General features: G+C 45.5%; 2 protein-coding genes, 1 non-coding gene and 1 pseudogene across 20 annotated transcripts in view; 1 reads left to right on the top strand and 3 right to left on the bottom strand.

Moving 5' to 3' along the window:
- Positions 1-26,003, top strand: part of Comt (catechol-O-methyltransferase) — a 31,980-nt gene extending 5,977 nt beyond the window's left edge. Inside the window, exons 1-6 of one of the 5 annotated variants that reach the window (XM_058571723.1) lie at positions 9,137-9,202; positions 14,867-14,942; positions 19,234-19,519; positions 20,436-20,629; positions 20,981-21,112; positions 23,981-26,003. In XM_058571723.1, the coding sequence (XP_058427706.1) occupies positions 19,234-19,519; positions 20,436-20,629; positions 20,981-21,112; positions 23,981-24,181 (813 nt within the window). In that variant the 5' untranslated portion in view covers positions 9,137-9,202; positions 14,867-14,942 and the 3' untranslated portion in view covers positions 24,182-26,003. Of the gene's footprint in view, positions 1-9,127; positions 9,203-14,866; positions 14,943-18,996; positions 19,104-19,233; positions 19,520-20,435; positions 20,630-20,980; positions 21,113-23,980 lie in introns of those variants that run through there. The other 4 variants (XM_058571724.1, XM_058571725.1, XM_046421128.2 and 1 more) reach the window with 4 other exon arrangements.
- LOC124076986 (inhibitor of growth protein 1-like) lies at positions 1,940-3,189 on the bottom strand (annotated as a pseudogene).
- On the bottom strand, positions 16,211-16,283 carry Trnav-cac (transfer RNA valine (anticodon CAC)). The gene has a single exon. It is a non-coding gene; the product is annotated as a tRNA-Val (tRNA).
- The window catches only part of Arvcf (ARVCF delta catenin family member), a 49,516-nt gene continuing 47,825 nt past the window's right edge, over positions 25,920-27,610 (bottom strand). For 13 of the 14 annotated variants that reach the window (XM_058571708.1, XM_058571712.1, XM_058571706.1 and 10 more), the window contains 2 exons: positions 27,209-27,328; positions 25,920-26,749 (listed from right to left, as the gene is read on the bottom strand). In XM_058571708.1, the coding sequence (XP_058427691.1) occupies positions 27,221-27,328 (108 nt within the window). In that variant the 3' untranslated portion in view covers positions 25,920-26,749; positions 27,209-27,220. The remainder of the gene's footprint in view (positions 26,750-27,208; positions 27,329-27,610) is intronic. The other variant, XM_058571709.1, reaches the window with a different exon arrangement.

Below are 27,610 nucleotides of genomic sequence, written 5' to 3'. Positions count from 1 at the left end.
GGACATTAAGAGAGCTTTTATGAACTTGCTCGATACGTTCAGGTATTTAAGAGAAAATAACCATAGTAAGAATTAGAAAGAAAATAAGAAAAAGAATATATCAAATAAAGAACAGGGATGACTCATTGGATAGGTTTAAAACAAAATAGACCTTGTGGACATTTACTTAAACTTGCAACTTTGTTGTTTTAACAGAGAGAAAAACACACTCTAGTTTTTACATCAGTACACTGTTGATAGTAATGCTCATTTAAAAAAACTTTATATATAAATCCCCTTAATCCTAGCCTGCTTTGAGCTTGAAACATAGAATCCTTTTTCTGCAAACCTACAACTTTCTATATCCATTCAGGATTTTTCCTATAATTTCCCTCTTTCTTATTTTACTTTTAGACAAAATTTTTCTCTTCCCTGTAACAAAAACACATTCTACATTCTTGGCATACTTTTCATGTAAAAACACATCCTGTTTTCCACCAATATTTGCACATTTGTTTGCCTTTGCTTTTTTTTTTACACTGTGTTTTTAGATCTTTATTTTATTTATTTATTTTTATGTGGCACTGAGACTTAAACCTAGTACCTCACAAGTGCTAGGCAAGTGCTCTATCACTGAGCTACAACCACAGCTCTGTTGCTAGTAGTTTTGTCAGTGTGTGTGTTTATATATAATTTATTTTTTCAGTGATGGTGCTGGGAATAAAACCCAGGACCTCACACATGCTAGGCAAGCACTCTGCCACTGAACTACCCCCATCCCATAATTTTTAACCATTAGTACCTTGTACCTTACAGAGAAATCTAGGAAGTAGACTATTGTGAATGTATTATATACAAGTATCAGTAGTAGATTAGCACATTTTATGAATAAGAGACTGAAAACACAGTTCTTATCCCCAGTAATTAGGACAAGGTTTTGAGAAAAAAGGAAAAAGAAGTTTTGTTGGTTTGCTAGCAAATAAGAAGGCAGTAGACTCCTGTCTTGGAGGTTATTGCAATTCTGTCAGGGGGAGTAGAGGGCTTTTAAACAGGGGATACATAGACTAAATTCCAAGTATGCATATCAGCAGTTGTAATTCACATCCAAATGTAGCCTTGAGAGATAGCCATTTCTTACATCCATTGGTACCACCTCCCTAGTCTCCATTTCTTCATTCCTGTGGTTAGTGAGCCCGAAGAAGTACAGATAACTTGGCCTAGGATAGAAGGAATGTTAATCTTGCTTCCCCTGAAGTTAGGGGGAAGAGGAAGGGGAAAAAAAAAAGTCAGTTTTAAAATAAGCCACCATGGTCAAACATGTTACATGAAAGGGACTGCTGTTATAAATAAATTATCTTATATAACATCTAGAGGCATTGCTTTTTATAGTATAACTTTTTGTACTCATAGTACTGGGAATTAAACCTAGGAGTGCTATCACTGATCTATACCCCCAGTCCTTTTATTTTGAGATAAGTTCTCTCAGAGTTGCCAAGGTTAGCTTCAAACTTGTATTCCTCCTGCCTCGGCCTCCTCAGTAGCTAGGATAATATGTGTGCATTACTGTGTCTGGTTGTCTAGGCACTTTTTTTGTGTGTGTGTGTGGTGCTGGGGATTGAATCCAGAGCCTTGTGCATGTGAGGCAAGCACTCTATCAACTGAGCTATATCCCCAGTTCCAGCATTTTTTTTTAATGGAGAAAGCACGTTAGTTCTTCTTGAGCTTATTAATAGACCCAAATATCTAACTCCTCTGTATCATGTAACAAGAAACTAGGGCTGGGGGTGGAGCTCAGTGGTAGAATGCTTGCCTAGTGTGTTCAAAGCCCTGGTTTTCAGAGAGGAGAAAAAGCCAAAAGCATATACCTAGGCTTAATAATGTTTCAGCACTTTTTCTTCCAATTTTTTTTTGAGACTCACGTAAGTGTTTAATTGAAACCTATATTTGTAGTTCCATCCACAGACTACTGTCTTCTTACACACATATACCAGTGAGAACAAAAGGTGGAGAGAGTCACTGCCATCCCTGTGAAGGGAACAGTGCCTTCTCCAACAGTCCTTGAAAATACACATTTGACAATCCTCACACCTCAGCACAGGTGGCAATGTAATAAATACACTAGCTGGTTCTGTTTTCCCCACTACTAGTGAATGTCCACAAACTACCTGTTATAGGCTCTCTCTTTTTTGGACTTCTCCAATGCTTAGTCCATTGTTTTCTCATTGCCCCCCCCCCCCACACACACACACACACTTGGGACAGTAGCACTTGCCCTTTGGTTTATGATTGAGTCCCACGCATGAGAAGTGGAACCATTCAATGGGGCACTCATCATTGTCGCAACCTATCATTTCTCCATAGGAGACCTGATTGCCCAGACAGTACGTGGGCTCATTTGGGTCTATGGGAAGGTCTGTAGGGGATGCTTCCCTCTCTGCTTTGGCCTTAGAGCGTTTTTTCTTCTTCGAGGTCTTTGCTTTCTTCTCCTTGGGTGTTCCTGAGGTGATGCCATCGTGGTCATGATTATTAGATGCATTTTCTCGATTCTTATTGTTGCGCTGCCTCCGGGAACGTTTGTTATTCGGCTTTTCTGCCTGCGTGATTGTCTCATTCTTTGACTTATCTTGGCCAGCTTTGCCGCTGTTGCCAGTGGTGTCATTGATTTCCTGATGTGTTTCAAAGAGTTCCACATGACTATCCACTTGTCTGGTTCTCCACCAGCTCCACCATCTGACTCACAATCTGAATCTTCTCATCGCCCAGTTCCTGGCTCCGAATCAGGGCCCTCTGGATGCAGTGTAACACTCGGTGTTTCTGGGTACCATCTGTCTCTCGTTTAAACTTCTCGTAATATTCGTCCATTTCCTTCAGGATTTCAAGCACAGGCTGTCAAGGAGGTTAGACTTGCAACAAGTTTTAAAGGAAAGGCTTGGTTTAGTGTCCTGGGGTTCTGGCGACACCTCAACACCCACTACCGGCTCGCTGCAGAGACAGATGCAGGAGGGCAGGGTGGCGCTAGGCGGTGTAGGGCGTGCACGTATGCGGAAGGCGGCGCGGTAAGCTCTACCATCAGGCGTGGACAACAGCTTTCCTGGGTGACACAGACAGAATCCCAGAACTCGCGGCCCTAAGACCCCAAACTTGCCATCGCTGCCTCTTGCTTCAGGTTCCTGAGACCCCTGGGTCGGGCAGGCACGTCGCATCTTGGGCACCATCCTCAAAGCCGGATCCCCAGGAACACACCCCTCGGTCACTCACGATTCTGGGTCATGCGCGCCGCACCCACGGCTCTGCAGAGGCAGCGCGAGCCACAGGGACTGGGCGGACGGCCAGACCCAGCGCCAAGGAGCCGGCGGCAGCCATTTGCACCGTGCCCAGAAGTCCTTTTTCTTCTTTTAAAAATTATTTAGGGCTCAGTGCAATGGCACATGCCTGTAATCCCAGTGACTTGGGAGGCTGAGGCAGGAAGATTGTAAATTCAAGGCCATCCTCAGCAGTTTAGTGAGACCCTGTCTCAAAATTTAAAAAAACAAAAAGGGCTTGGGGTGTAGCACAGTAGCTCAGTGGAAGAATGTCCCTGGGTTCAATCTCTAGTACCACCAATAAATAAATAAATAAATAAATAAATAAAAGAAATTATTTAGGCAATGGAGGTATAACTCCGTAGTGAAGCAAGTGCTTAGCTTGCAGGAAGCCCTGGATTAATTCCCAGGACCAAAATGTATGAATTATGATATGTCGAGCATTGTAATGTTTTGAGCAACCAATTAAAAAAAAAATTCCCCAGCACCAAATAAAAAGGAAAGAAATTAGCTATTCAATGAATATCTATTATGTAACTATTTTAGTATAATGCTAAGTTTATAAGTTATAAAAAAGATTTTGGAAACTTTTAGGCAGGTATAAAACACAATTTACAAAACATAAAATCAGGAATTTATGTGAAAAATTGTTCTCTCTCCTCCATTTTATATTTTTATTTTGGCTTTTTTTGCGGGGGGTGGGGGGAGGCATAATAGGTGTTGAACCTAGATGTGCTTTGCCACTGAGCTGCATCCTCAGATATTTTTTATTTTTTATTTTGAGACAAGGTCTCACTAAGTTGCTGAGGCTGGCCTCGAACTTGGGATTCTCCTGCTTTAGCCTCCCAAGTCACTGGGATTATAGGCATGTGCCTCTGTGCCTGGCCATATGTTTCTGACAGATGGAATAAATTAGGGGTTATCTGCTTAATGTGAGGCTGAAGCCTTCCACCAGTATTTATAGAGAAAATCTTTCTTTGCCCTGATATATAATCTTATGGAGGCCATGGTCTAAATATCTATTTCTAATTAGTTTTTCAATTTTGTTTTTTTAGTGCTAAGGATTGAACCCAGGCATGCTAAGCATGCAATCTACTACTGAATTACACCTCTACCCTTCCAGGGAGTGTTTTTTCTTGTTCAGCTTCAAGTGGTTGCTTTTGGGGAACCCTATGTTCCTTGAGAGCCACTGTTGGAGAAAGGTACCTAAAGTTTCAGGGAGTATCCAGAGTTGAGGAACTGGAATGGGAAATGAAAGATTAGAACAGAGGGGTACAAGAGATGGGGGCTTGAAAGAGGATATATCAAATGATGTAAGGAAGCCAAAAGGAAGATAGAAGGTGGTAGGAGGAGGAAGGAGAGCATGTATGAGACCGTTGGTTCAATTCCCACCCACTCCCTCTGAAAAAGAGGAACAGGAGGAGCAGGGGTAACAGAAAGGAGGAGCCAGTTAGGGGAAATCTTGTTTCCCCAAAAAGCCATTGATGTTCCAGATTAACCTTGGTAGTGATGTCAGCAAGAAGAAGATAGATTATTTCTGGTAGTTTTATTTTTTATTTTCATATATTGATTAGAAGTAGTGACAGAACATACAGAGGCTCAAGTAGGAGTGTTTAGTCAGGCAAGAAGTTCCCATGGGAGGAGTAGTAAGAAATGCTTCCAAGGATGGGGGAGGGAGGATCTTCCAGCCCTGGGTAAATTAGCACTTGAAACCAAGAGTATTTTCAGCCCCAGTGCTTAGCAAAAAGTAGTTGCAGAGGTGGCGCACACCTGTAATCCCAGCGGTTTGGGAGACTGAGGCAGGAGAATTGCAAATCCAAGGCCAGCCTCAGTAATTTGGCAGGGCCATAAATGACTTAGTGAGACCCTGTCTTAAAATAAAAAATGCTGGGGGTGTGGCTCAGTGGTAATGTGCCCCTGGGTTCAATCCTTGGTACCAAAATAAATAAATAAGAAGTGCAGTTGTTCTCAGCCATATGGCATCAGACATTTGTTTGGCGCCTTGGACTAGGAGAGGGACCTCACCATGGACTGCCCAATTGAGCAAGCAAACCTGAGGTGGCACATAAGTTTTTGAGCATGCTCTGACAGTCCAGTGGTCCTGATCTAGATCAGAGTCCTGATTCTGGTTAAAGAGGTAAGAACAGAAAGTATTTGGTGACTACTAATGGTAGGGGAAAGAGCTAGGCTTCATTCTGACCCTGGCAGAAGCAACTAGCATTTTAAAGAGAGAATTAAGGAGTAGAAAGGAGGAATGAGAGGGGCTTGAACATAAGTGGAAATCGACTAAAGAATGGAAGGATGATTGAGCACCATGGCAAACAGTTTTAATCCCAGCCACTCAGGAGGCTGAGGCACAAGGATTACAAATTTGAGGCCAACCTGGGCAATTTATGAGACCCTGTCTAAAAATAAAAAAGGGCTGGAGGTATAGCTCAGTGGTAGAGCACCCCTAGTTTCATTCCCTGTTTTAGTCAGCTTTTTTGCTGCTGTGACTAAAAGAGCTGACAAAAACAACTTTAGAGGAGGAAAAGTTTTCAGAGGTCTCCATTCATAGAAGGCTGACTTCATTTCTTGGGCTTGAGGTGAGGCAGAACAACATAGCGGAAGAGTTTGGCAGAGGGCAGTGACATGCATGATGATTAGGAAGCCGAGAGAGAATCTATTCACCAGATATAAAATATATACTCCAAAGGCATGCCCCCAATGACCCACCTCCTTCAGCCATACTCTACCCACCTTCAATTACTGCTCAATTAATCCCCTCAGGGATTGGGTTAAGGCTCTCATAGCCTAATATTTAAACCTTCTTGCATTGTCTCACGTGTGAGCTTTTGGGGGACACCTCGCATTCAAATCATAACAATCCCCAACACCACACACACACACACACACACAAACACACACACAAAAAAAAAAGAGAAAAGAAAAAAAGGGTTTATTTTATTTTTTGTTGGTCCATGGAAAACACATCTGGGTTTGCTACTCTAGTTTATGAAGTTACACTCCTCCTGAGTGGCTGGGATTAAAACTGTTTGCCATGGTGCTCAATCATCCTTCCATTCTTTAGTCGATTTCCACTTATGTTCAAGCCCCTCACATTCCTCCTTTCTACTCCTTAATTCTAAGTGGTAGAGTGCTTGCTTAGCATGTGTGAGGCCTTGGGTTAAATCCCCATCATTGCAAAGAAAATAAATAAAAAGACAAGAAAAAGAAAGATTCCTACACTCTCACAGAAGCTGGGAAACAGGGGGCTCTGTTTTTAGGAGTTGGCTACAATAGACTGCTTATGTGTTGGCAACCTTTTCTCAGGCATTCACTTTGAGGAGGCCTAGAATCATCCTAGGGACATGACCATGAGCTGTTAGAAACTATGTTCAGGTTTGTTCACATCTGCATGGGCCAATGTGATGGTTCAGAGGAGCCTGGCAGGGGTTTGCTAAGGGAGAAAATTTTTGTCAAGGTTATTGCAATGACGGGGCCTGGCGCTTATGGCCCTGACACTGGGGCCTGGGGGGAGAGCAGTGATAGTACCATCCAGTCTTTGAGGAATGGAATAAAGATGTCAGAATCAGATTTAGTGGGCTATTTCCAGTCCAGCCCAGAGCCCAGAGTAGCTGTTGGGGCATTGCTCGTGGTGTTCAGGAAGTGCTAGAAACTTGAGTTTCCAGGCAGAGCAAACTTGTTGGTCTGTTGAGACTGGCCTATGGGGCACTTGGCTGACCTGGTCATCACCCCAACACATTCATCCAGGCTGTTTTTGCCTCGCCCTAGAAAGAGTCCCATCCTTTTGGTACTTTCCACATATGGATCCTCCAGCCTAAGGCCTGTGCTTTCCTGGGAGCCAAGAAGACAGCCATGCTCCTAGCACATGAGCCTTGACCAGAGCAGCTGGCTCTGTTGTGGGGGTTTTCCAAGAAGCAGGTAGGTGCCAAGGCAGGTTCAGGTGTGACTGAAGAATACCTGTGAAGGATGGAAGGGCATGTTAGACCATGATGCATGTCTGGCCATTCCAGTTCTGTTCCTATGGAGACCCAGTTTTTATTTCATTATGCAAGGTTATTATGGTTTCTGTTGCAACAGCTTACCTCTGCTGTGGCTTGTGAGAGCAAGCACATGAATGAGTGAGCTACATTCCACACCCATAGGGCTTTATTGACAAAATAGGCAGCAGGCAGGACCCTTACATGATACCCAGGACAGATTTGTTTTCTCAACTCAGGTGACAAAGACAAGAGGCCAAGTTCTCTGACTCTCTCTTCTTCCCTATTGGAGGGTGTGAGACAGTCATGGAAGGGGTCATTGTCCAGAGTTCTGCAAAAGAGAGAGGCCAGGCTCTCTGCTGCAAAGGCCTGGAGACCCTGCCACTATCTGGATTTAATAGGGTATTTTGCAGCCTTTTTATTTCTAGTCCCTTCCTTAGATGCTCAGAGAGCCCAAGTAGAGTTAAGGGGTCAGCCCCTGGGTCCACAGATGTGAGCAGATTGCAGTTGGGTGGAGATTCAATGCTAGCCTCCCTGTGTCTTCACAGCCTGTCTAAGTGCTGCTCAGGCATGCCATGTGTAGCTGTACCTTGGCCATTCTTTAAGAACCTATATTGGGGGTGGGGATGTGGCTCAAGCGGTATCGCGCTTGCCTGGCATGCCTGCAGCCCAGGTTCGATCCTCAGCACCACATACAAACAAAGATGTTGTGTCTGCCGAAAACTAAAAAATAAATTCTCTCTCTCTCTCTCTCTCTCTCTCTCTCTCTCTCTCTCTCTCTCTCTCTCTTTAAAAAAAAAAAAATTTAAAAAACAAAGAACCTATAGTGGAATGTGCATGCCCATCATCCTAGCTTCTTGGGAGGCTGAGGCAGGGAAAACCCAAATTTGAGGCCAGCCTCAGCAAGTTAGTAAGGCTCTAAGCAACTTGTCTCATTGGTAAAGTGCTCCTGGGCTTAATCCCTGGTACAAAAAAAAAAAAAAAAAGGAACCTATAATGGAGCCAGGTGTGCCATTAGCTTGGCTGGGGGTATAGCTCAGTGGTAGAATATTCCAGGGTTTAATCCCCATTACCAAAACAGACAAATAAACCTACATTGGCTCTCCCCTGGGATTATTGGGCCCTTGTCTCAGTCCCTTTTTATCTTGCAGGACCAGCCCCTCTAGTGCAGGGTTCATACCTGCTCCATTTTTTGCTAAGAGTTTCCAGCCCTGTTCGGCAAGCTCCAGGCAAGGCTCTCCCCAGCTTCCTTGGAGGACCTGTGTGCAGAGTGGGACTACTTCTGTCTTTCAGTGCTCACATGTCACCTTTTCCCTGCCACTGTCCTGGTTGTCATCACACCTGTGGCTCTATACCCTCTGCATGAGGGCAGGACAAGGCATGCCTGAGCCAGTCATTCTTAGGGTACTGGTGGCTGTCATTGGTTGTGTTCAGGAATATAAAGTACTTCTCAAATGGCTAGTGCTGCTGAAGACCCATTGCAACCATGTGTTGACCTGCTATGGAAAACGGGGAACATGCAGCCCTTTGAGTTCATTCTCAAGGAGGCTGACTATGGCCCTTCCTGACAACTGCCTGAGGTCACCTGTGCATGACCTGGACTTTTCTTCTTGTTGCTTCTGGTAGCTGCATGCCCAAGCACCATCTCATCCCTCCTTGAACTTCTGAATCAGGAAGACATGAATGAGCAGAGCTGGTGCATCTGCTGCTCTTCAAACTGAGGTGGGGATGGAATGTGGCATAAGATTCCAGATCTTTGCAAATGAGTCAAAGTCACTTCCTAGTTATCTTTCATGATTTTTATAAAATGAGCCTATAAACCAGGTCATACAAGTAGTTTGTGGGTTTTTTTTTTTTTTTTAGGTGTAGATGGACACAACACAATGCCTTTATTTTTTTGTGGCGCTGAGGATCGAATCCGGGTCCCGCCCGTGCTAGGTGAGTGCTCTACAATCCCAGCCCGAAGTAGTTTGTATTGTTAAAGAATTTTTAAGTCTTCATTCTACTGGTGCTTCCTTGAAGTATATTTGTGGAAAGGCAGTCTCCACCCAACTTTTCCTTTTTAAGGAAAGATGAGAGGGTATATAGCTCAGTTGTAGAGCCTTGCCTAGCAGATATGAGGGCCTGGCTTCAGTCCCCAGCATGGCAATAATTAAATAATAAAAGAAAGATGAGAATACTGACCAGCTGACAAGTGATGAATTATCCGGCTATGAAGAACAAAAAGAGGCAGAGAAAAGCATGGGCTGCCATTCTGAGCTCCGGGAACTCTTATTGTTCCTTGTCCACCATCATACTGGAGACCAGGGACAATTACCCATTTTATAGAAGAAGAAACAGGCTTAGCTGTGGGAGAATGTGCTGAATTCCACGGTCCTACCCTTAAGGCTGGGCTTGTGGCTGCCCTGCCTCCAAGGTGGCCTCTGAACCTCCCCTCTCAGCCTTCTTGTCCATAGATTGCTCAGTCTGCAAGGGCACCTTGACCTTGGAGGAACTTGTGCCTGACAGAGCTCGAAGGAGCTAGTGAGTAAGAGTAGAGGGTATGGGCTGGGGATGTGGCTCAAGCAGTAGTGCGCTCACCTGGCATGCGTGCGGCCCGGGTTCGATCTCAGCACCACATACAAACAAAGATGTTGTGTCTGTCTAAAAAAAATAAATATTAAAAAAAAAAAAGTAGAGGGTAGCCAGTGCAACAGCACTCCTGGGAAAGCCTGCATCCAAACCTAAAGGACCCTTTGACTGCAGGAGACAGCAGCAGCCTGACTGGAAACAACCTGTGCAGAAAAGGTGCAAGTTTTGTTTTCAGGCACAGCATCTTGGCTCTATTCTTATAGCTTCTTCCCCTTTAAGATGACAGCTGAAGGCATTCAGAAGGTAGGCACTCAGCAGAGAGGTTGAGAGGCTCTCTTTGTGCTTCATAGCCAGATAGTTCATCATTTGTCAGCTGGTCAGTATTTTCATCTTTAACATCCCCAGATGATCTTTCTTTTAACTTATTTAATTATTGCCATGCTGGGGACTGAAGCCAGGCCCTCATGTCTGCTAAGCAAGGCTCTACAAGTGAGCTATACAGCCTCTCATCTTTCCTTAAAGAGGCATAAACATTTTCCACAAATGTACTGCAAGGAAGCACCAGTAGAATGAAGACTCAAGAAATGGGGAGGTGGCTGGCACACAGACAAGCCCAGTACCTATTGGGAGTTGGGGCATGGGACCGCACAGATCTGGACAGTCTCTGCTGTCCAGATCTGTTGGGAGTTGGGGCATCTTGGGTCTGTGGAGTGCATCTTGGGAGTTGGGGCTTGGGATAGCACAGATCTGGACAGTCTATGCTGGGAGGATATGGACATGTGGGAACAGTTACTCAGGCCCCTTGAACTCACCACCCCAGGCAGTTTCACATAGTGTGTTTGTCCTTTCCTGTCCATGTCTGTTTATTTAGGAAAAGGCCGTTAGAGTGAACATCATCTGCCATCTGCCCCATAACAACTGTGGGTTGTCTTCCTGGGCCCCATTATGGGTAACTGTGAAATCCTTTGGAATGGGGATGGGGTTGAGTGGCGGAATGCTTGCCTAGCATGTGTAAGGCACTCGGTTCAAGTCTCAGCAACACATAAAATAAATAAATAAAGGTATTGTGTCCATCTACATTAAAAAAAAAATCCTTTGAAATGTCCTCAAAAGTAGAGTCGCTCAACTTCCTGATTCTTGGGAACTACTAGAGCTGCTGGGTATGTCTTTGAGAAAGGGACAGGGTCTAATACACCCGGTGCAAATGATTGTGCCAGGCTAAAAGTTGTGAAACACTACTACAATCAATTTCAAAACTGTTGACTCTGGGTGTCAGTGGCCCACCTTGACCCGAGGGTAGCTGCCAAGCACTCCCCACCAGTATGGAGATCTTTTATGTTGCTCGAACAGACCTTGAACTCCGGGGCTTAAATGATCCTCCTGCCTTCCAGGTAGCTGGAACTACAGGGATGTACCACTATGCCTTTCTAACTGCCCACGAGTCTTGATTGCCCTCTTCAGGTTTCTGGGAGGACAGATGGTGATGGGAGCTGATTGAGATAGGTGTTCACAGTTTGTTTTTGCAGGGATACTGTCTAACCAAGCTTATGAGGGTTTTAGGGGATGCTTGGGTATTTTTGTGTTTGTTGAGTTCAACTCAGGGACACTCAACCACTTGGCCACATTCCTAGCCCTGTTTTTTGTTTTTTGTTTTTTTTAAGAGACAGGGTCTCCCTGAGTTGCTTAGCGCCTCTCCATTGCTGAGACTGGCTTTAAACTCAAGATTCTCCTGCCTCAGCCTCCCAGGCTGCTGGGATTACAGGTGTGTGCCACTGGGATTAACTGCTCAGGTGTTCTTGTTGCTGCTTTGGGAAAGAAGACCTGACCCTTGCCCAGGTGCATGTGCCATTTGTGCAGAAAGGGATGTGGCTGATCCTTGAAGGCTGCTGGATACACATATTAAGAGCACATGGCAAGGAAGAGCTTGAGATGGACAGATTCTTGCTGTGATAAAGACAGCCTCTTCCCCTGACTCCAAGAAGAAAGAGAATCTTTCCAAAGGGCATACTCTATCATCAGGCACAGCCAGGGTGGACTGCAATTTTCAGGCAGCCAGGAAGATCTGGTTGGCAGAGAGAGGCCCTCCTGAATGACTGAGTTCCCCTGGGAACTGGAAGCTGTAATTGTTTTTCTGGGTCTTGCCTCTTTATGGGGAATGGTATGTCCAATATCCTTTTTTGAACAGGGAGGACTTGAAGCAGTTTTTTATTTATTTTTTTTAATTTTGTCTTACTACAATGTTTTTCTTTCATTTCTCCTCATCATCCTCCTCCTCCTTCTTTATTTTATTTTATTTATTTATTTATTTATTTATTTATTTATTTTGCTGTGCTGGGAATGAACCCAGCACCTTGTGTATGGCAGGTAAGAACTATTATTTTGAGACAGGGTCTTGCTAAATCACCCAAGCTGGCTTTGAAATTTTGAACCTCCTGCCTCAGACTCCTGAGTATTAGGATTATAGGCATGCATCACCATGCCTGGCTGTTTTGTTTTTGTATTTATCTTGGTAAAATATACTGGGCTTATAATTTATCATTTTAACCATTTCTAGGTGTACAACTCATTGGCACATAAAACCAAAATTTTTGAGACCAAGGGATCTGTGAAATAATAGGGTTTATTGACCTGTGATAGATGCCAGCTAGAAAAGGAAAGGACCAGTCCTGGGACACATTCCCCAAACTCAGCATTGGGGACAGGTAGCAGTTGGAAATGTCCATCAGACAGGAGCTAAGAGCTTTTTTTCCTGAACTCTGGGGGAAGGAAAAACACTGTAACCTACATTGGCTATAGATGAAAAGGGCAGGATAACTCCAAGGAAGCAAGATATTGGGATAAGATAGTTTTTAAAGAGAAGCGCTTGTTGCTTCTGGATTGGTTGGGATTAACAGTCCAGAAAACTTATGTGTACATAGGCCGTGATGGCCCTGGTAGCAGCGATAGAGTTTAAGTCAAAGTTTCAACATTAGGAATTTTGTGTTGGGAGAGTGAGTATTGGAAATTGAACCCAGGGCCTCACACATGTTAAGCATGTACTCTACCAATGAACTATATCCCCAGCCTAAGTTTCAACAGAGTTTTTATTGGTTTTGTAGGCAGCTGTTAACTGATTAACTTGCCCTATCTTTTTCTCCCTTTATCCTCCGGCCTTTGTAGATAAATTTAGGACAAAAATTTTAGAAGTTTTATCAAGTATTAAGTACATTCACAATTTACAATGTTGCATAATCTTTAACCACTATTTCCAGAATGTTCTATCATCCCAAACACAAATCATACCCATTAGGCAGTAATTCCCCTCCCCCTCCTTTCAGCCCCTGGTAACCTCTAGTCTACTGCCTATAGATTTTCCTATTTATATATTTCATTACCTGTAATCATACAGTGTTTAATCCTTTTGTGTTTGACTTTTTTTCACTTATATAATGTCTTTAAGGTTCATGCATGTTGCAGCATGAATCAGGACTTTATTCATTTTAATAACTGTAATATTCCATTGTATGAATATGCCACATTTTTCTTATCTATTCATCTGTGGGTAGACATTTGGGTTGTTTCAGTCTTTGGGCTATTGCAAATAATGCTATGAACATGGGCTATTGCAAATAATGCTATGAACATGGGCTATTGCAAATAATGCTATGAACATGAGTGGGCGAGTGTATGTTTGAGTCCTTGCTTTCAATTCTGTCTATACTAGCAGTGGAATTGCAATATCATACGGTAATTCTTTGTGTACTTTTTTTTTTTCTTTTGGTGGAACTGAACCCAGGTGATCTTACCACTGAGTTATATCCCCAGCCCTTTTTGTTTTTTACTTTGAGACAGTCTCACTAAGTTGCTGAGGCTGACTTACCACTTGTGAACCTCCTGCCTCAACCTCCTGAATTGCTTAGATTATAGGCTTGTGCCACTGTGCCCAGTTTGGGAAATAGTTTGATGGTTTCGCAAAAAGTTACAGAAAGAGCTGGTTGTGGTAGCCTAAATCTTGTAATCCCAATAACACAGGAGGCTAAGGCAGAATGAGCCCAAGTTTGAGGCCAGCCTCAGCAATTAAGTGAGACCCTATCTCAAAATGAAGAAAAAAAAAAAAGTGGGGCTGGGGATGTAAGCCTGTGGTAAAGCAGCCCTGGGTTCAGTCTCTAGTACTGCAAAACAACAACAAAAGTGTTTTTCCATCTCCATTTGCACCAATAGTGGATGGGCCAATTTCCCCACATCCTTGTTATTTTTATTTTAAAAAGAAAAAAAGCCATTTTCATGAGTGAAGTGTGGTTGTGATTTTCATTTCCCTAATGACTAATAAGGCTGAACCTCTTTTTATGTTTATCTCCCCTTCCACATTCCCCTAAACTGGCTATGGAACCTAGGGCCTCCTGCATGCTCTATCACTAAGCTACACCCAGCCCCAAATTCCATTTTTAAATGGAGTCTTGTCATTTTATTAGGTTTTAGGGATTTCTTTATATGTTCGTAAATTAAACTCTCAAAAGATTGATGATTTGCAAGTATTTTCTTTCATTTTTCATTGTCTTTTTTAGTGATTTGATGCAGGAAAGTTTTTAATTTTATTAAGGTCCAACTTATTTTTTGATTGTTGCCTGTGTTTTTGGTGTCACGTATAAGAATCCACTACCAAATCCAAAGTCACTTATGTCTACAGTTTATTCAGAGCTTTATAGTTTTAGCCCTTAAAGTTGGATGTTTCATCCATTTTGAGTGTTAAGATTTTGTTGTTATTGTTGTTATTTAATTTTTGCATATGGTATGACATAAGGGTCTAACTTCATTCTTCTGCATGTGGCTATCATTTGTCCCAGCACATGATAGCCACATGCAGAAGAATGAAGTCATATCATATTTTTCCCACTGACTGGTTTTGGCACCTTTGTTGACTATAGATGAGGGTTTATTTCTGGACTCGGTTCTAGTCCATTGGTTTATATGTCTGTCTTTATTGCCATTACCAAAGTATTTTAATTACTGTAGCTTTGTAGTGAGTTTTATTTTATTTATTTATTTTTGCAGTACTGAAGATTGAACCCAAGGATTTATACGTACTAGGCAAGAGCTCTACCATTGAACTGCACCCCCAAGTCTTATAGTGAGTTTTAAATATAAAAGTGTAAATCCTGTAATTTGTTTTTCTTTTTCAAGTTTGTTTTGGCTATTCAGGGTCCCTTGATTCCATGGGACTTTAAGGCAGGTTTCTCTTTTTCTGCAAATATGTCCTTGTGATTTTTTTTTTTTAATTGGGGATTGAGGCACTATCACTGAGCTACATCCCTAGCCCTTTTTATTTTGTTATTTTTTGAGACAGCATCTTATAAAGTTGCTAAGGCTGGCCTCGAACTTGCCATCCTTCTACCTCTGTAACCAGTAGATCTGCCTGGATCCTAGATGGCTGGATTTAGCTTCCCACCTGTGTAAAAATTAGGCAAAAGATGGAAAAAGGAAATATAAAATTTATACAGTTTTGTCAAACTGGGGAGAAGCAATCCAGTTGGAAGCTTCTCCCCATGACCCCACAAAAGCAATTACTTACAGAAACAAAAGCCAGGTTATATACGTATGTAGGTTTAGTTAACCTTTCAGGCCATAATGGGCAATCTCTTCCCATCTTCTTTGGCACCTGTCAGGGTCAAGGGTCACAGTCCTTTAGCTTCCTTCTTTCAGCAGAAGTTCTTAATTGGTGTGTGTGTGTGGGGGGGTGCAAATTCTGTTTTACCTCAGCTGACCCAGTAGCTGGGATTACACTGTGCAGTGACCTTCTATATTTTTCATGCTCTTGTAATCAACTAAAGGTATAATTCGGAACCAGGTTCAGTTGTACATGTCTGTTAATCCCATTGACTAGGGAGACTAAGGCAGGAGGATTGCAAATTCAAGGCCAGCCTGGACAATTTAGCAAGACCCTGTCTCAAAATAAAAATAAATAAAAAGTCTTAGGGTAATAACTTGGTGATGAATGCCCTGGGGTTTAATCACACACACACACACACACACACACACACAACTGAGAGGGAGAAGAAGAAGGAAGGGCAGGGGCGGGGGGAAGAAGAAGAAGTAGTTGAAGTTGTAATCTATGCAGGCCTGGGTTATAGCCCAACCTCTTGCCCAGAACTCCTGGGCAATTAAAAATTCTAGACAGCGACTAATGTCTGCACAGTGTCCTTTAATATCCAGGATGGCATGATTCATACCTCCTCATGAGCGGACAGGACCGGGGCCAACCCCAGGTGGTCTGCAAGAGCTGCATTTGGTTTGCCCTGCTTGTTCCAGGCTTCTGGCCTCTGGGCCTTTTTCCTGTAAGCTGTGCATTGGTCATGCTGGTCCATTGTTCTCTTAGATCATCTCTTTTTTTTTTTTTTTTGGTGGTGCTGGGGATTGAACCCAGGGCCTTGTGCATGTGAAGCAAGCACTCTACCAACTGAGCTATATCCCCAGCCCTAGATCATCTCTTTCTTATTGATTTATATGTATTCTTTGTAACTAGCCCTCCATCTTATATGTAATTTCCAAGTTTTATCACTGATCTCCTGGGGAAAATATGGCCCTGGCAAAATGGTTCCTTTTTCCTGCTTTTCCTAAGGTTTGGGTTCATGTGCCACCATAACTCACAGGGCAGTGCAGATAACGACCAGAGAGACTTCTCCGGAGTCCCTGGTTGGGGGACACTCTACCATTACCTCTCTGAGGCCTTCTACAGCCTCTTCTGAGGCTGGTAAGGTGAATTGCTACCTTCAGCAAGATGGGGAAGGCCTGGGCAAGGCTGGCCTATGGGGAAGGGGTTTGGATAGTTGGACCTTGATAATTTCTGGATTAAGGTTTCTGTTAATGATTATCCAAAAACAAAATTGAGCTCCACACAAATATCTGCTTGGCTGGTAAGCTCAGAGAATAGAGTCTAGACCCTTTCCACATCTATGAGAACAGGAGCTATTTGAAACATCTTTGAAGATCATTTGGCTGATGGAAGAGGGCAGGATGGATTCAGGTCTAGCATGTGTTCAGTGTAAACTGGCTTTATGTCCTGAGACTACCTAGAAGTCTAGGTGCCCATAGGCAGAGCCTCAGCTTTTCTATTTATTTTCTGCTCTGTCTTCTGAGTACTTTTCCCCACCAGTGATCCTGGGGTTTAAAGCCCTGAAAATGTCCTCAAGCAGTCTCCCCACAGAGAGAGGAAGCAGGTCCTGGGCCTGACTCCTTTTCCCTCTTGGATGTGCCTTTCTGTGCTTTTAATGGAAAACTGGATCTTATATAGTTGCAAGGGTTTCCCAGGCCCCATCCCAGAAAGACCTGTGAGTGACTATAGGGACCCTGAGGGAAGCTTGGCAGATTTCTCTTTCTTATGTTACAGTCTCTGGCCTGAAATGATGGGCCTTTGCTCTGAACATTGTGAACTCAACTCTATGCCAGCTGAGGGACCCCTGGCTGAGCTTCCTCAAGGGCTACCTGCCAATAGGATTTCAAGTGGAGCCATTTGCCATGATTTCAGATATCATTGTGCCCCCCTCCCCTTTTTTATTTTTTATTTAGGCACTCAGGGCAGCTCTACCACTAAGCCACATCCCTAGCCCTATTTTGTATTTTATTTAGGGACAGGGTCTCACTGAGTTGCTTAGTGCCTCGCTTTTTTGCTGAGGCTGCCTTTGAATTCATTATTCTCTTGTCTCAGCCTGCCAAGATGCAGGGATTACAGGTATGCGCCACTACGCCCGGCTTTATCATGCCACTCTTGTGGTCAACAGATATGGTTTTGCATGTCTCACTTACCTTGTGGTGTGGGCAGCAGGGCCAACCTTGCTCCCTCTGGAACAGCACTCCATGAGGAGAATGGCTGTCTTTGTGTATCTATCCTGGGCACTGCCTCTCTCCTTACCCGGAAATACAAGGCCACACAATGGGGGCTGGGGGAATGGAGCTCAGTGATAGCACTAGAGCATGTGTTGGCATATGTAAAACCCCTGGGTTCAATTCTTAGCAACAACAAAAAGGGTCATGTAAATCTGTTGGCTGTGCGGACTATGAGTGTCCAGTGAAGGCTTCCCTGGTGGGGCCAAGGGGGCTCCACAAAGTGTGTGGCCTCCTCTGTGCCTTGTAACCTCTCCTACCCCTTAACACTTCTTTGCCTGTACTCCAGGCTGTGGAGCCTTCCTAGACCTGAGTGTCTTCTAAGGTGCCAGGAGGTGACAACCTTGGTCTATATTTACTTCTGTATTATGTTTTTGTTTTTACAGTGCAGGGATCAAACCCAGGGCCTCATATATGCTAGGCAAGTGCCCTACCATTGAGCTGCATCCCTAGCCCTTGATCTTGGTTTTAGAGGGTCAGTGGACTAAAGCTGTTCCCTACCTCAGTTGGGCAGGTTGCCTCACACACACACCCCCATCCCAGTCCGTCTGATGCAGGGAAGGGAGAGATTCTTGTACCCTCCCTTAGAGCACGTTTGCTGTTTAGCTGGGTTCAGCTGGGTGGAATGTAACTAATACAAGGCTGAATAACAAGATAAAATTGCACAAGTTTTATTAATTTTACATGCACATTGGGAATTTCTACACAATAATCAAGTGCAAAGACATGATCAAAACATGATATTTTCATGCTTCTTTAGACAATGATAAATTTGTAAGGAATTTTATGATTTCTGACTTGAATAGTAAATTCTAGGGATATCACTTAGAGATACATGGGGGGTAGTCTAAGTTTTATTTAGGTTCATCACAGCCCCAAGTTACTCTCTCGGTGGGGGGGTGGAGAGTATGTATGTATGTATGTATTTATTTGTACTAGGGATTGAACACAGGGGCACTTAACCACTGAGCCACATCCCCAGCCCTTTTTTATATTTTACTTAAAGACAGGGTCTTGCTGAGTTGCTTAGGGCTTCACTAAGTTGTTGAGTCTGGCTTTGAACTTGAGATTCTCCTGCCTTAGCCTCCCTACATGTAGGCCGCTACATGTAGGAAAAGGGCCATGTGGCCCTTCCTACAGTCATAGTTCTTCTTTCAGTTTGAACTAATAACAGTTCAGCATATTCTGAGATGGCCTGTCCTTAACTCCTTCACTGGGAAGGATCCAGACAGGGAGTTCTGCCTGGGCAGGTCTCCATTCAGGACTACCAGAGGAACATGTGCATCCTCTCTGTTTCTTCACAGATGCTAGAGGGGTAGGGTGGTGAGCTTCCCTGGCACTGACCCATTTAGGCAACCAAGGCATGCAACATTGTTTCTCTGAATTTTGGCCCTCCACTGAGGACAGGGTGGTAAGTCAGGAAAAGCACAGAACACTTAAGCCCCTCCCTCTCTGCTCACTCCCTTCTCTGTTCCCTTCTGTGGACTTCCTTTACCCTGCTGCCTCCTGCCCCCCTCCTTCACCAAGCTCCACCTTTTTAGATGCTGGGAGTCCTTCTGCTGTTGGCAGCTGCCTCACTGGGCCTTGTGCTGCTAGTCCTGCTGCTATTACGGAGATACCGGTTGTGCTGGGGATTATTAGTCATCTTCTGGCTTGAGTGGGTCCTGCAGCCAGTCCACAACCTGATCATGGGTGACACTAAGGAGCAGCGTATCCTCCGCCATGTGCAGCAGAACGCAAAGCCTGGAGACCCTCAGAGTGTGCTAGAAGCCATTGATACTTACTGCACGCAGAAGGAATGGGCCATGAACGTGGGTGATAGGAAAGGTAGGTGACCTCTCTAGCAGGCAGAACCCTGGTCAATCAGCACTGTTGCCTCTACAGGAGAGTCCTGTTAAGGGGGTGGGTGGTTGGGTTTGGGAGCCCTGGAACGTGTTCAGGTGGGAATGGGAGACTCGTCAGGACCCTGAGCCACAGGACCCTGCTTGTTGCTCCCTGACCCGGGGCAAAGATTGTTCAGAGACCTGGACACCCATTGCCGGACTCTGCACCCAGACCATTGCTCCAGTGAGGAGAGATGTTTTCCAAAATGTGCTTTGTAAGGAGAGAGCCAGCCAGGGAAGGTCATTGTCCAGGGACATAGGGGTGGGAGTCAGATTCTGCAAAGTCCCTACCATAGATGTCTCCATGGACACCAGTCCCTAGTGACTCCTCATAACCCCATTACTTAAGAAGGCCACAGTAGGAATTACATTCAGGACCCTACACTCAGACAACAAGAGTGGTGCAGCTTCCCTTGACTTTGTCCCACAGTGTCATGGGACCTGCCTAGGAACCAGTCAGTCAGGTTCTCCAGGCACCTCCCCTGGTCTTGGACTCTAGCCCAGAGCACAGATGTATGTTCTGCTTCACCTCCTGGGACAAGACTTCACAGCCCCTGTCTAGCCCCCTTAGATTATATAACTCTTGAGGGAGCCAGGGAGGGTGGGAAAAAGAGGGACTGGTGTGTGCAAAGGCATAGGAGCCTGGAGGACTGTGGAAGTTCTAAGAATATGTGCAGTGAGGACAGGTCCTCAGAGCTGGGGACTTTGAGGGAAGTAAAAGACCCTCTCCAGCAATGGTTAGGGACAGTGGGGAGGAAAGAGGGACCTGTTGCTTGATCTGGAGAGGGGTGGAACCTATGAGTAGGAGTTAAGTTCCCCTTTGTCCAGCCACACTTACATACTCCCCAACTGCTCCACAGGCCAGATTGTGGATGCTGTGATTCAGGAGCACAGCCCCTCCCTCGTGCTGGAGCTGGGGGCCTACTGTGGCTACTCAGCTGTGCGGATGGCTCGCCTGCTGCCAACTGGTGCACGACTGCTCACCATGGAGATGAACCCTGACTTTGCTGCCATCACCCAGCAGATGGTAGATTTTGCAGGTCTGCAGGACAAGGTGTGGCATGCCTGACACAAGTGACAAATGTGGACTTGAAAGGGGAAGGCAAAGAGGTGGGGAGTGCCTAGGGCACACCCAAAATTGATTCATGCATTGAACACATGCTTTGCCTGGGCTTCTTAGTGCTTTCCAGGTCTGGGGTCATGAAAGGAATACCCAGCAGCTTGGGAAGAGTGATATTGCCTGGAAATTCCCAAGGCTGCTCCAGGAGGGAGCAGGCAAAATCCTACAATCTAAAAGAAAATTAATGGGAGACAAAATCTGTGGGTGTCTGGTGGGGTGGTTGCAGGGAGTGGGGTAGGGGGCTCTTATGTGTTCCCAGGGCACAACACCAACACATTGTTCTAGGTCACTGTCCTGGTTGGGGCATCCCAGGACCTCATTCCCCAGCTGAAGAAGAAGTATGATGTGGACACACTGGACATGGTGTTCCTTGACCACTGGAAGGACCGATATCTGCCAGACACACTCCTCCTGGAGGTGAGCTACACATGCCTCGCTAGAATAGGCTCCTAGGTTGGCTGCTGCTGTAGGTTCTGCTGGGACCACCCAGGTCGGTTGATCTCTGCCTCTGAAGATCCATGTACTCTGGCCAAATCCTGCTGGGGCAGTCCAGGGGACATAGGTGGCCCCTGGGGACAGCCTTGGGTACTGCATCAGTTAGCTTTCCAACACTGTGACAAAATACCTGAGAAAATCAACTTCAAGGAGGAAAGATTTTATTTTGGCTCACAGTTTCAGAGGTGTCAGTCAATGATCACTTGGCTTTGTTGATTCTGGGCCTGTGGTGAGGCACATCTTTGGTGGACAAAAATGCTTACCTCATAGGAAGCACAGTGGGAAAGAAAGAGAAAAGGGGAGAAAGGGCTGGGGAAAGATATTTTGTTCAAAGACACACCCCCTGTTATCTGCTTCCTCCAATTAGGCACTACCTCCTAAAGTTTCTACCACCTGCCAGTGGTGCCACCAGTTGGGGACCACACCTTCAACACACAAACCTTTGGGGGACATTCCATATCCAAACTATAATAGGCATTGAACTACACCTAGGGTGCTACCTAAGGTCAGGGAAAGCAGACAACCATGGCGGCCCTGAGGCAGGTGGAGATGGGAGGAAAGGGGTTGTTGGGTCAGGGATCAGATAAAGTAATCTGTTGGAAGCATGGGGGTCAGATTGCCTGAATTGGGAAAATAGGGGTCAGAAAGCCCAGGCTGAAAGGGCACTAGGCTGAGGAAATAGGAAGAGCAGTTCTAGGGGCCACAGCCACTTTGCTGATTGGGTATCTGCTGATACTGGCTCCAGGGAAACCAGTGTGTCCTTAAAATTTGTCTCTTGAAGTTTCTATTGTGGGGGCTGGGGTTGTGGCGCAGTGGTAGAGTGCCTCACATTTGCTAGGCAAGCACTCTACTACTGAGCTGTAACCCTAGCCCGACTTTTTTTTTTCTTGACCAGTTTCTTAAAGGACATTGGGCCCCTAGCACCTCCAAAGGTGACCAACATTTCACTCTTCCTTTATGACATGAAGAACTCATCAAATTTTGGTATCACTGATATCATTGGTCTAACTAAAGGTCAGCTTATATCTATTAAGGCTGACTCCTGAATCTCTGCTTGACTCTAAAACTCTAGGTGCCCCATCTTCCTTCTCATCTTGTACATTTCTGCCCTTTCTTGGTGCCTGAGAACAGGTGCCCTCCTTCTGAGTAGTTCTTTGTTCTAGATATTTTCAGCTTACTTTGCTAGGACATTGTTTTTTTTTTTCCCTAAGAGGAAATACATCGTGATTCATAGTGTACTTCCTGTGCAAATTCCAGATCATGGGGTTGTCCCCTGACCTAAGTGACCTTACAGCTATGTTCTCTACTACTGTAGCCTGGGGGCCCCCTTGGCTTTCTTCCACTGCCAACAGGCTGAAAAAGACTGCCCTCCACCACTTCCAGCTGAAAATGCTGGGTGACTGTTGAACATAGGGCAGCACATCCCTGCAGAGGTGCAGAGTGATGTCTGTCATTTTCAAGTGAGAGCCCCCTCCTGCCTGTGACTTGAGATACCCAAGGTCACTTATCTTTGTTGTTGTTTTGGTAATACAAGTGCTCTATCACTGAGCTATATTCCCAGCCCTTTTTGAGATAAGAGTCTTGCCAAGGCTAGCCTTAAACTTGAGATCCTACAGCCTTAGCCTTCCAAGTCATTGGAATTATTGGTGTATATCCATTGTGCAGGCTTTATTGTTGTTTTACAGTACAAGGGATCAAACCCAGGGCCTGGGTAATACTCCAATCTGGGTTGCTTGTTTTTGCTTTTAATGTTTAAAACTGTACTCTGGCCAAATCCTGCTGCTAAAAACTGCTTTTTAACTTTTATTTTGTAATTATGTGGGGTGGGGGTGGGATACAAAAAGCCAACAACCCTCCATGCTTCCAAACTCAACTCCAAGATGTGTCTGGGGGACCTTTTGCACTGCCTCTTTCCCCACCAGGATACACTTCCATTCAGGTTTCTTTTATTATTTATAAATATTTATATATTTATTTTTCTGATGTGTGCACATCTACCTCTCAGCTTAAACATTTTATGGAGTTTTTCTTCTGACTGCAGACCCTGGGGGGCCACACCTGTTGCAGCATGTTCAATAATGACTCCTTCATCTTGTAGAGAGCTCTGTATCTTCCCATATCCCCAAAATTGGTGGAATAGAGATCTGCAAAAGCATGAACCTTGAGATATCCAGAGAAGTGGGTAGTCTTGTCAGTGGCAAGATCAACTTGCCCCCCAATCCTGTGGGTCACCAGCTCTTGTCTGTAATGACTGTAGCAGCAGCCCAAGCTGCTTAGGGCTCAAGGGCCTGTGTTCCTAGAACTAGTTATCTCAGGAGCATGCTCTGGTTCCAGCATTTCCTCTACTTCCTCATCCAGTAAGCATTTATTGATGGAGATTTATTGCTGTGTGTCACATGTTTTTCTAGGGACTGAGTTGGATATAGGAGTGAATGGAAGGGTGGAGATAGTGATTCAGTGGTAGAGCATCTGCCCAGTATATATAAGGCCCTTGATTTGATCTCCAGTACCATGAACAAAAAAAGAAAAAGAAAGGAGGAGCAAAAAGTCCCAAAGTCCCATCATTTCAGAAAGCTGATGTTCCAGACACAGGACTAGGACCTAACACAACCCTTTCTGACACTGGTTGCTCTGGGGAGAAAATGAGGGAGTGAGAGAGACCTGGTCCCTAGGGCAAGGCATAAGACAGTGCATGAAGCAGCATCTTGGGGAGGAGCACCTGGTTTGGGGTGAATTTTCCTGGCTCCATAGTATAATAGGTTCATTACTCTGTCTGTCTGTCTTCTGTAGGAATGTGGCCTGCTGCGGAAGGGGACAGTACTTTTGGCTGACAATGTCATCATCCCAGGAACACCAGAATATCTGGCATATGTGCGTGAAAGCAGCAACTTTGAGTGCACACATTACAGCTCATATTTGGAATACAGGAAGGTGGTGGATGGCCTTGAGAAAGCCATCTACAAGGGCCCAAGCAGTCCAGTGCAGCCTTGATCGTCTATCCTGCTCTGGGCTCCCCTGCCAAGCCTGGTCCTCCAAAGGGCAAGATAGACTAACTTCTACTAATGCCATTTCTATAATTCTGAGATTGTCCTCAAATCCAAAGCTTACTTTAGGCCTGTAAGGCCTGGGCCTTGCCCATATAGTGACCTCTCTGTGTTGCAGTTCCAGATTGTCACACTCTGTCACGCTCCATAGTATAGGTTCATTGTGTGAAAATACTGCTGACAAAGCTAAATTGAGGGTAGCGGGGATAGCTCAGAGCACTTGCCTAGTGAGGCTCTGGGTTCCATCCTTAGCAACACACACCATAAACACACACACACAGACCAAATTGGGGCAGGTGGTATCTTTGGTGTCACTGACCAGCAAGTGGAATTCCAATAGGGTTTCTATATGGTCCTCAGGCACTGACACCTCTATTAGATCCAGGAAGGGGTGTGGAAGTCAGACATCTACAAACTGCTGTGCCTTCCACTCAGGATGTCCTCAAGGCTTGCTGTCAGTAGGTGGCAGCAAAGTAACTACCAGAATTAACAACTCATATCATACTTTGGACTCCTGAATTTTCACTTTCTTTTTAAGAATGAATCATAACTGCTTTACTAAAATTGGCTAGCTGCAATAATCTTATACTAAAATAATGTTTAAAGGACAAAATAGAAATTAAAAATTAAACGTTGGGCATGGTTGTGCATACCTATAATCCCAGCGGCTTGGGAGGATTATGAGTTCAAAGCCAGTCTCAGCAACAGTGAGGCACTAAGCAACACAGTGAGACCCTGTCTCTAAATGAAATACAAAAGAGGGCAGGGAATGTGGCTTAGTGGTCGAGCACCCCTAAGCTTAATTCCCAGTACCAAAGAAAAAAAGAAAGAAAGAAAAGATTAAGTATTTAGATACAAGATAACTGAGTATAGTTCTTCTCAACTGCCACACTGCTCCCTCTTTCCCAGGACCCTTTGCTAATATCAAACATGCCAATTTCCTCTTGATGGAATGCTAATGCTACAGGTTAGGCTCATGGCTGGCTGGGTCCTGTGTATCACACCCAGCCTAGGATTTCTGGCCATAGCAGTGAAGTGGAAGCCAGCCTTACTTAGTATTACTGAAAAAAAAGAAAAAAAAAAAAAAAAAAAACAGAACAGAAATTGGCCAGCCTTTACCCATCTCTAAGCAGGCACTAGGTAGAGGTGAACGCAGGGCTATGCAAAGTACCTGACTCCCTGGACCCTCATGTGGCACTGTAAATGATTATGTTCCTTCCTATTCCCAGTCAGCTTGGTTTAATGCAAAGGAAGGCAGGCTTAGCCTAGCCAGAGCATTTCTTCTGGCTGCTCAGGTACCCAGTGGTGAAGCAGAGTTGATTTGTGTATGCCTAAATCTAGAGCTGCTCCAGCCCCCACCTTGGCTCTGAGGCCCCAGCTCCTCCAAGTGATCAGATTACTGGCCACCCCAGCAGGATCCCAGTTCCTATACTGGACACAAATATAAACGCTGTCCAAGCTGAGCTCACCTGTGCCCATTCCTGGTCTCAGGGCCAGCTAACCACCCATAAGCCAGCCCACTTCTCTGAGCATAGAGAAAAGGAATTAGCAAGTAGCCAGGGTGAATGGATATGGAGAAATGCCCAAAGGGCAGGAGCAGAGTCTGCACTGGTCAGCCTTTACCTACCCAAGGCTGAGGGAGAAGCCCAGTGGCTTGGGAAAAAGAAGCTGAGCCACACAAAACAGAAAGTTCTTTGTTGCTTTTTTAAAATTTTCTTACAAAAAGTTAGATGTTTACCAATACAATCTTATTTTGGTTTTGTTTTTAATGCTTTTTTTCAGTGTTTTTCTTCTGTTTTTAAGTCACAAACAGCAGGCACTGAACAGCATTCCCTTGGGGGCTGCTGCCAGAGGTCAGTCCCGGAGGTTACTTGAGGTTCTGGGCAGATGCAGATATGGCACCCATAGCAGCCCCAGCTAGAGGCAGTTCAGGGAAGAGTTCCACTATATGGGGATCCTACACATCCACAGATCCCAATGAGTGGTAGAGGGGCAAGCATAGCCTGAACTCCATCTCGCTAATCCCCTGCCTGGGTCAGCCCTCTTGGAGCAGCCCCATGCCTGCAGTCTGCCTTCTAAGCAGGGTAGGGCTTCAGCCAGGGGAGGACTCCACTCTCCATGGTCCCACTTCTTTTCCCAAGCCCCTCCCTCCCTGCCTGGCTGTCTGTCCCCAGGAGTTGCACCTCAGTTCCATATTGCTCCTCTGGGGCACTGGGCACACAGGGTGCTCTCTCCTGTTCTCTCAAAGCAAAACTAGTTACCCTCCCCTGCCACTTCACTGGTCCCCACCCCTGCCCACACACAGCACCATGTCAGTAAATAGCTAACTCTGGCCTAGGGAGTTAGGTCGGGAGAGCAGAGGGAAGAATGGACAGGGTGGGTCAGGAGGGGTGTCCATAAAGGTCCTGGCTCCGGGTGAGAATCTCAGCCGCCAGGGGGCTCCAAGCTCCACGACAGGGTCTGCTCAGGATGGCCCTTCTGGTGATCCCTAAGAACACATGGTTGGGTCCTGGCCCTGAAGAGGGAGATGGAAGGAAGAAAAATGCTGCAACCTCTGGACAGAGATCACTGGCCATGTGAATGTAGATGTGGACAAAAGCAACTACTATGGATCAGGAGATAGGGGCCAACCCCCAGGGACTTGACACTAGGACCAATCCTGACTTGTTGGACCTGGTGGAGTCCTATGCTAGAGGAATTTAAGGCTTATGGGGGACCACCCCCTGCTATGGATTAATCTCCTCAGGACCTTGATTTCACAGTGCTATGAGGCTATGGGCCCTGGGAGGATCCCTGCTCAGATCTCAGTCTGGCCTTCCCTAAGATGGGCATTTGGGCCTGCTGTGCTTGCTGGCAGCTTGGGTCTTGCCAGGGAGCAACAGGGAGAGCAGAGCATGCGGCCAACAGAGATTAACAAGAAGCCCTGCCCAGAGGATAGGAAAACAGTTGGACAAACAACCAGACGAGAACATACCAGGCATGCAAGCTAGACCCAGGAGTCAACGGGCTGAGGCTTAGTGTCCCCCACGGCGTCCACCAGCCTGACCGAAGGCCTGCTGGGCCCGGGAAGAAGGGCCTTCCTGCAGGGGTCAGGCTGCAGCACACAGATGGGTGGATAGGTGGGTGGGCAGGACGATGGCAGAGGCAGAACAAAGCACATTAGTTGCAGCTGAAGGGCGGGGCTGAGCTGGTCAGTGGGGTCAGGGCCAGGGCAGTGTGAGAATGGGCCTGCCAAGGCAGCATGGAGCAACTCAGCTGGCATGGCTCACGTAGGCTTAGGTGGCATGTGGACACATACAAAGGCCTTCACATAAAGCCAGGGACTGGTACAGAGCAGGTGATGGGTGCTGCACTCTCCACTGGACCATGGCATGGA

Source organism: Marmota monax, unplaced genomic scaffold (assembly GCF_021218885.2).
Source record: "Marmota monax isolate L192 unplaced genomic scaffold, Marmota_monax_Labrador192_F-V1.1 WCK01_AAM20220418_F8-fsc00157, whole genome shotgun sequence".
NCBI classification, from domain to species: Eukaryota; Metazoa; Chordata; class Mammalia; order Rodentia; family Sciuridae; genus Marmota; species Marmota monax.
This window is presented reverse-complemented; position numbering and strand designations above follow the sequence as displayed.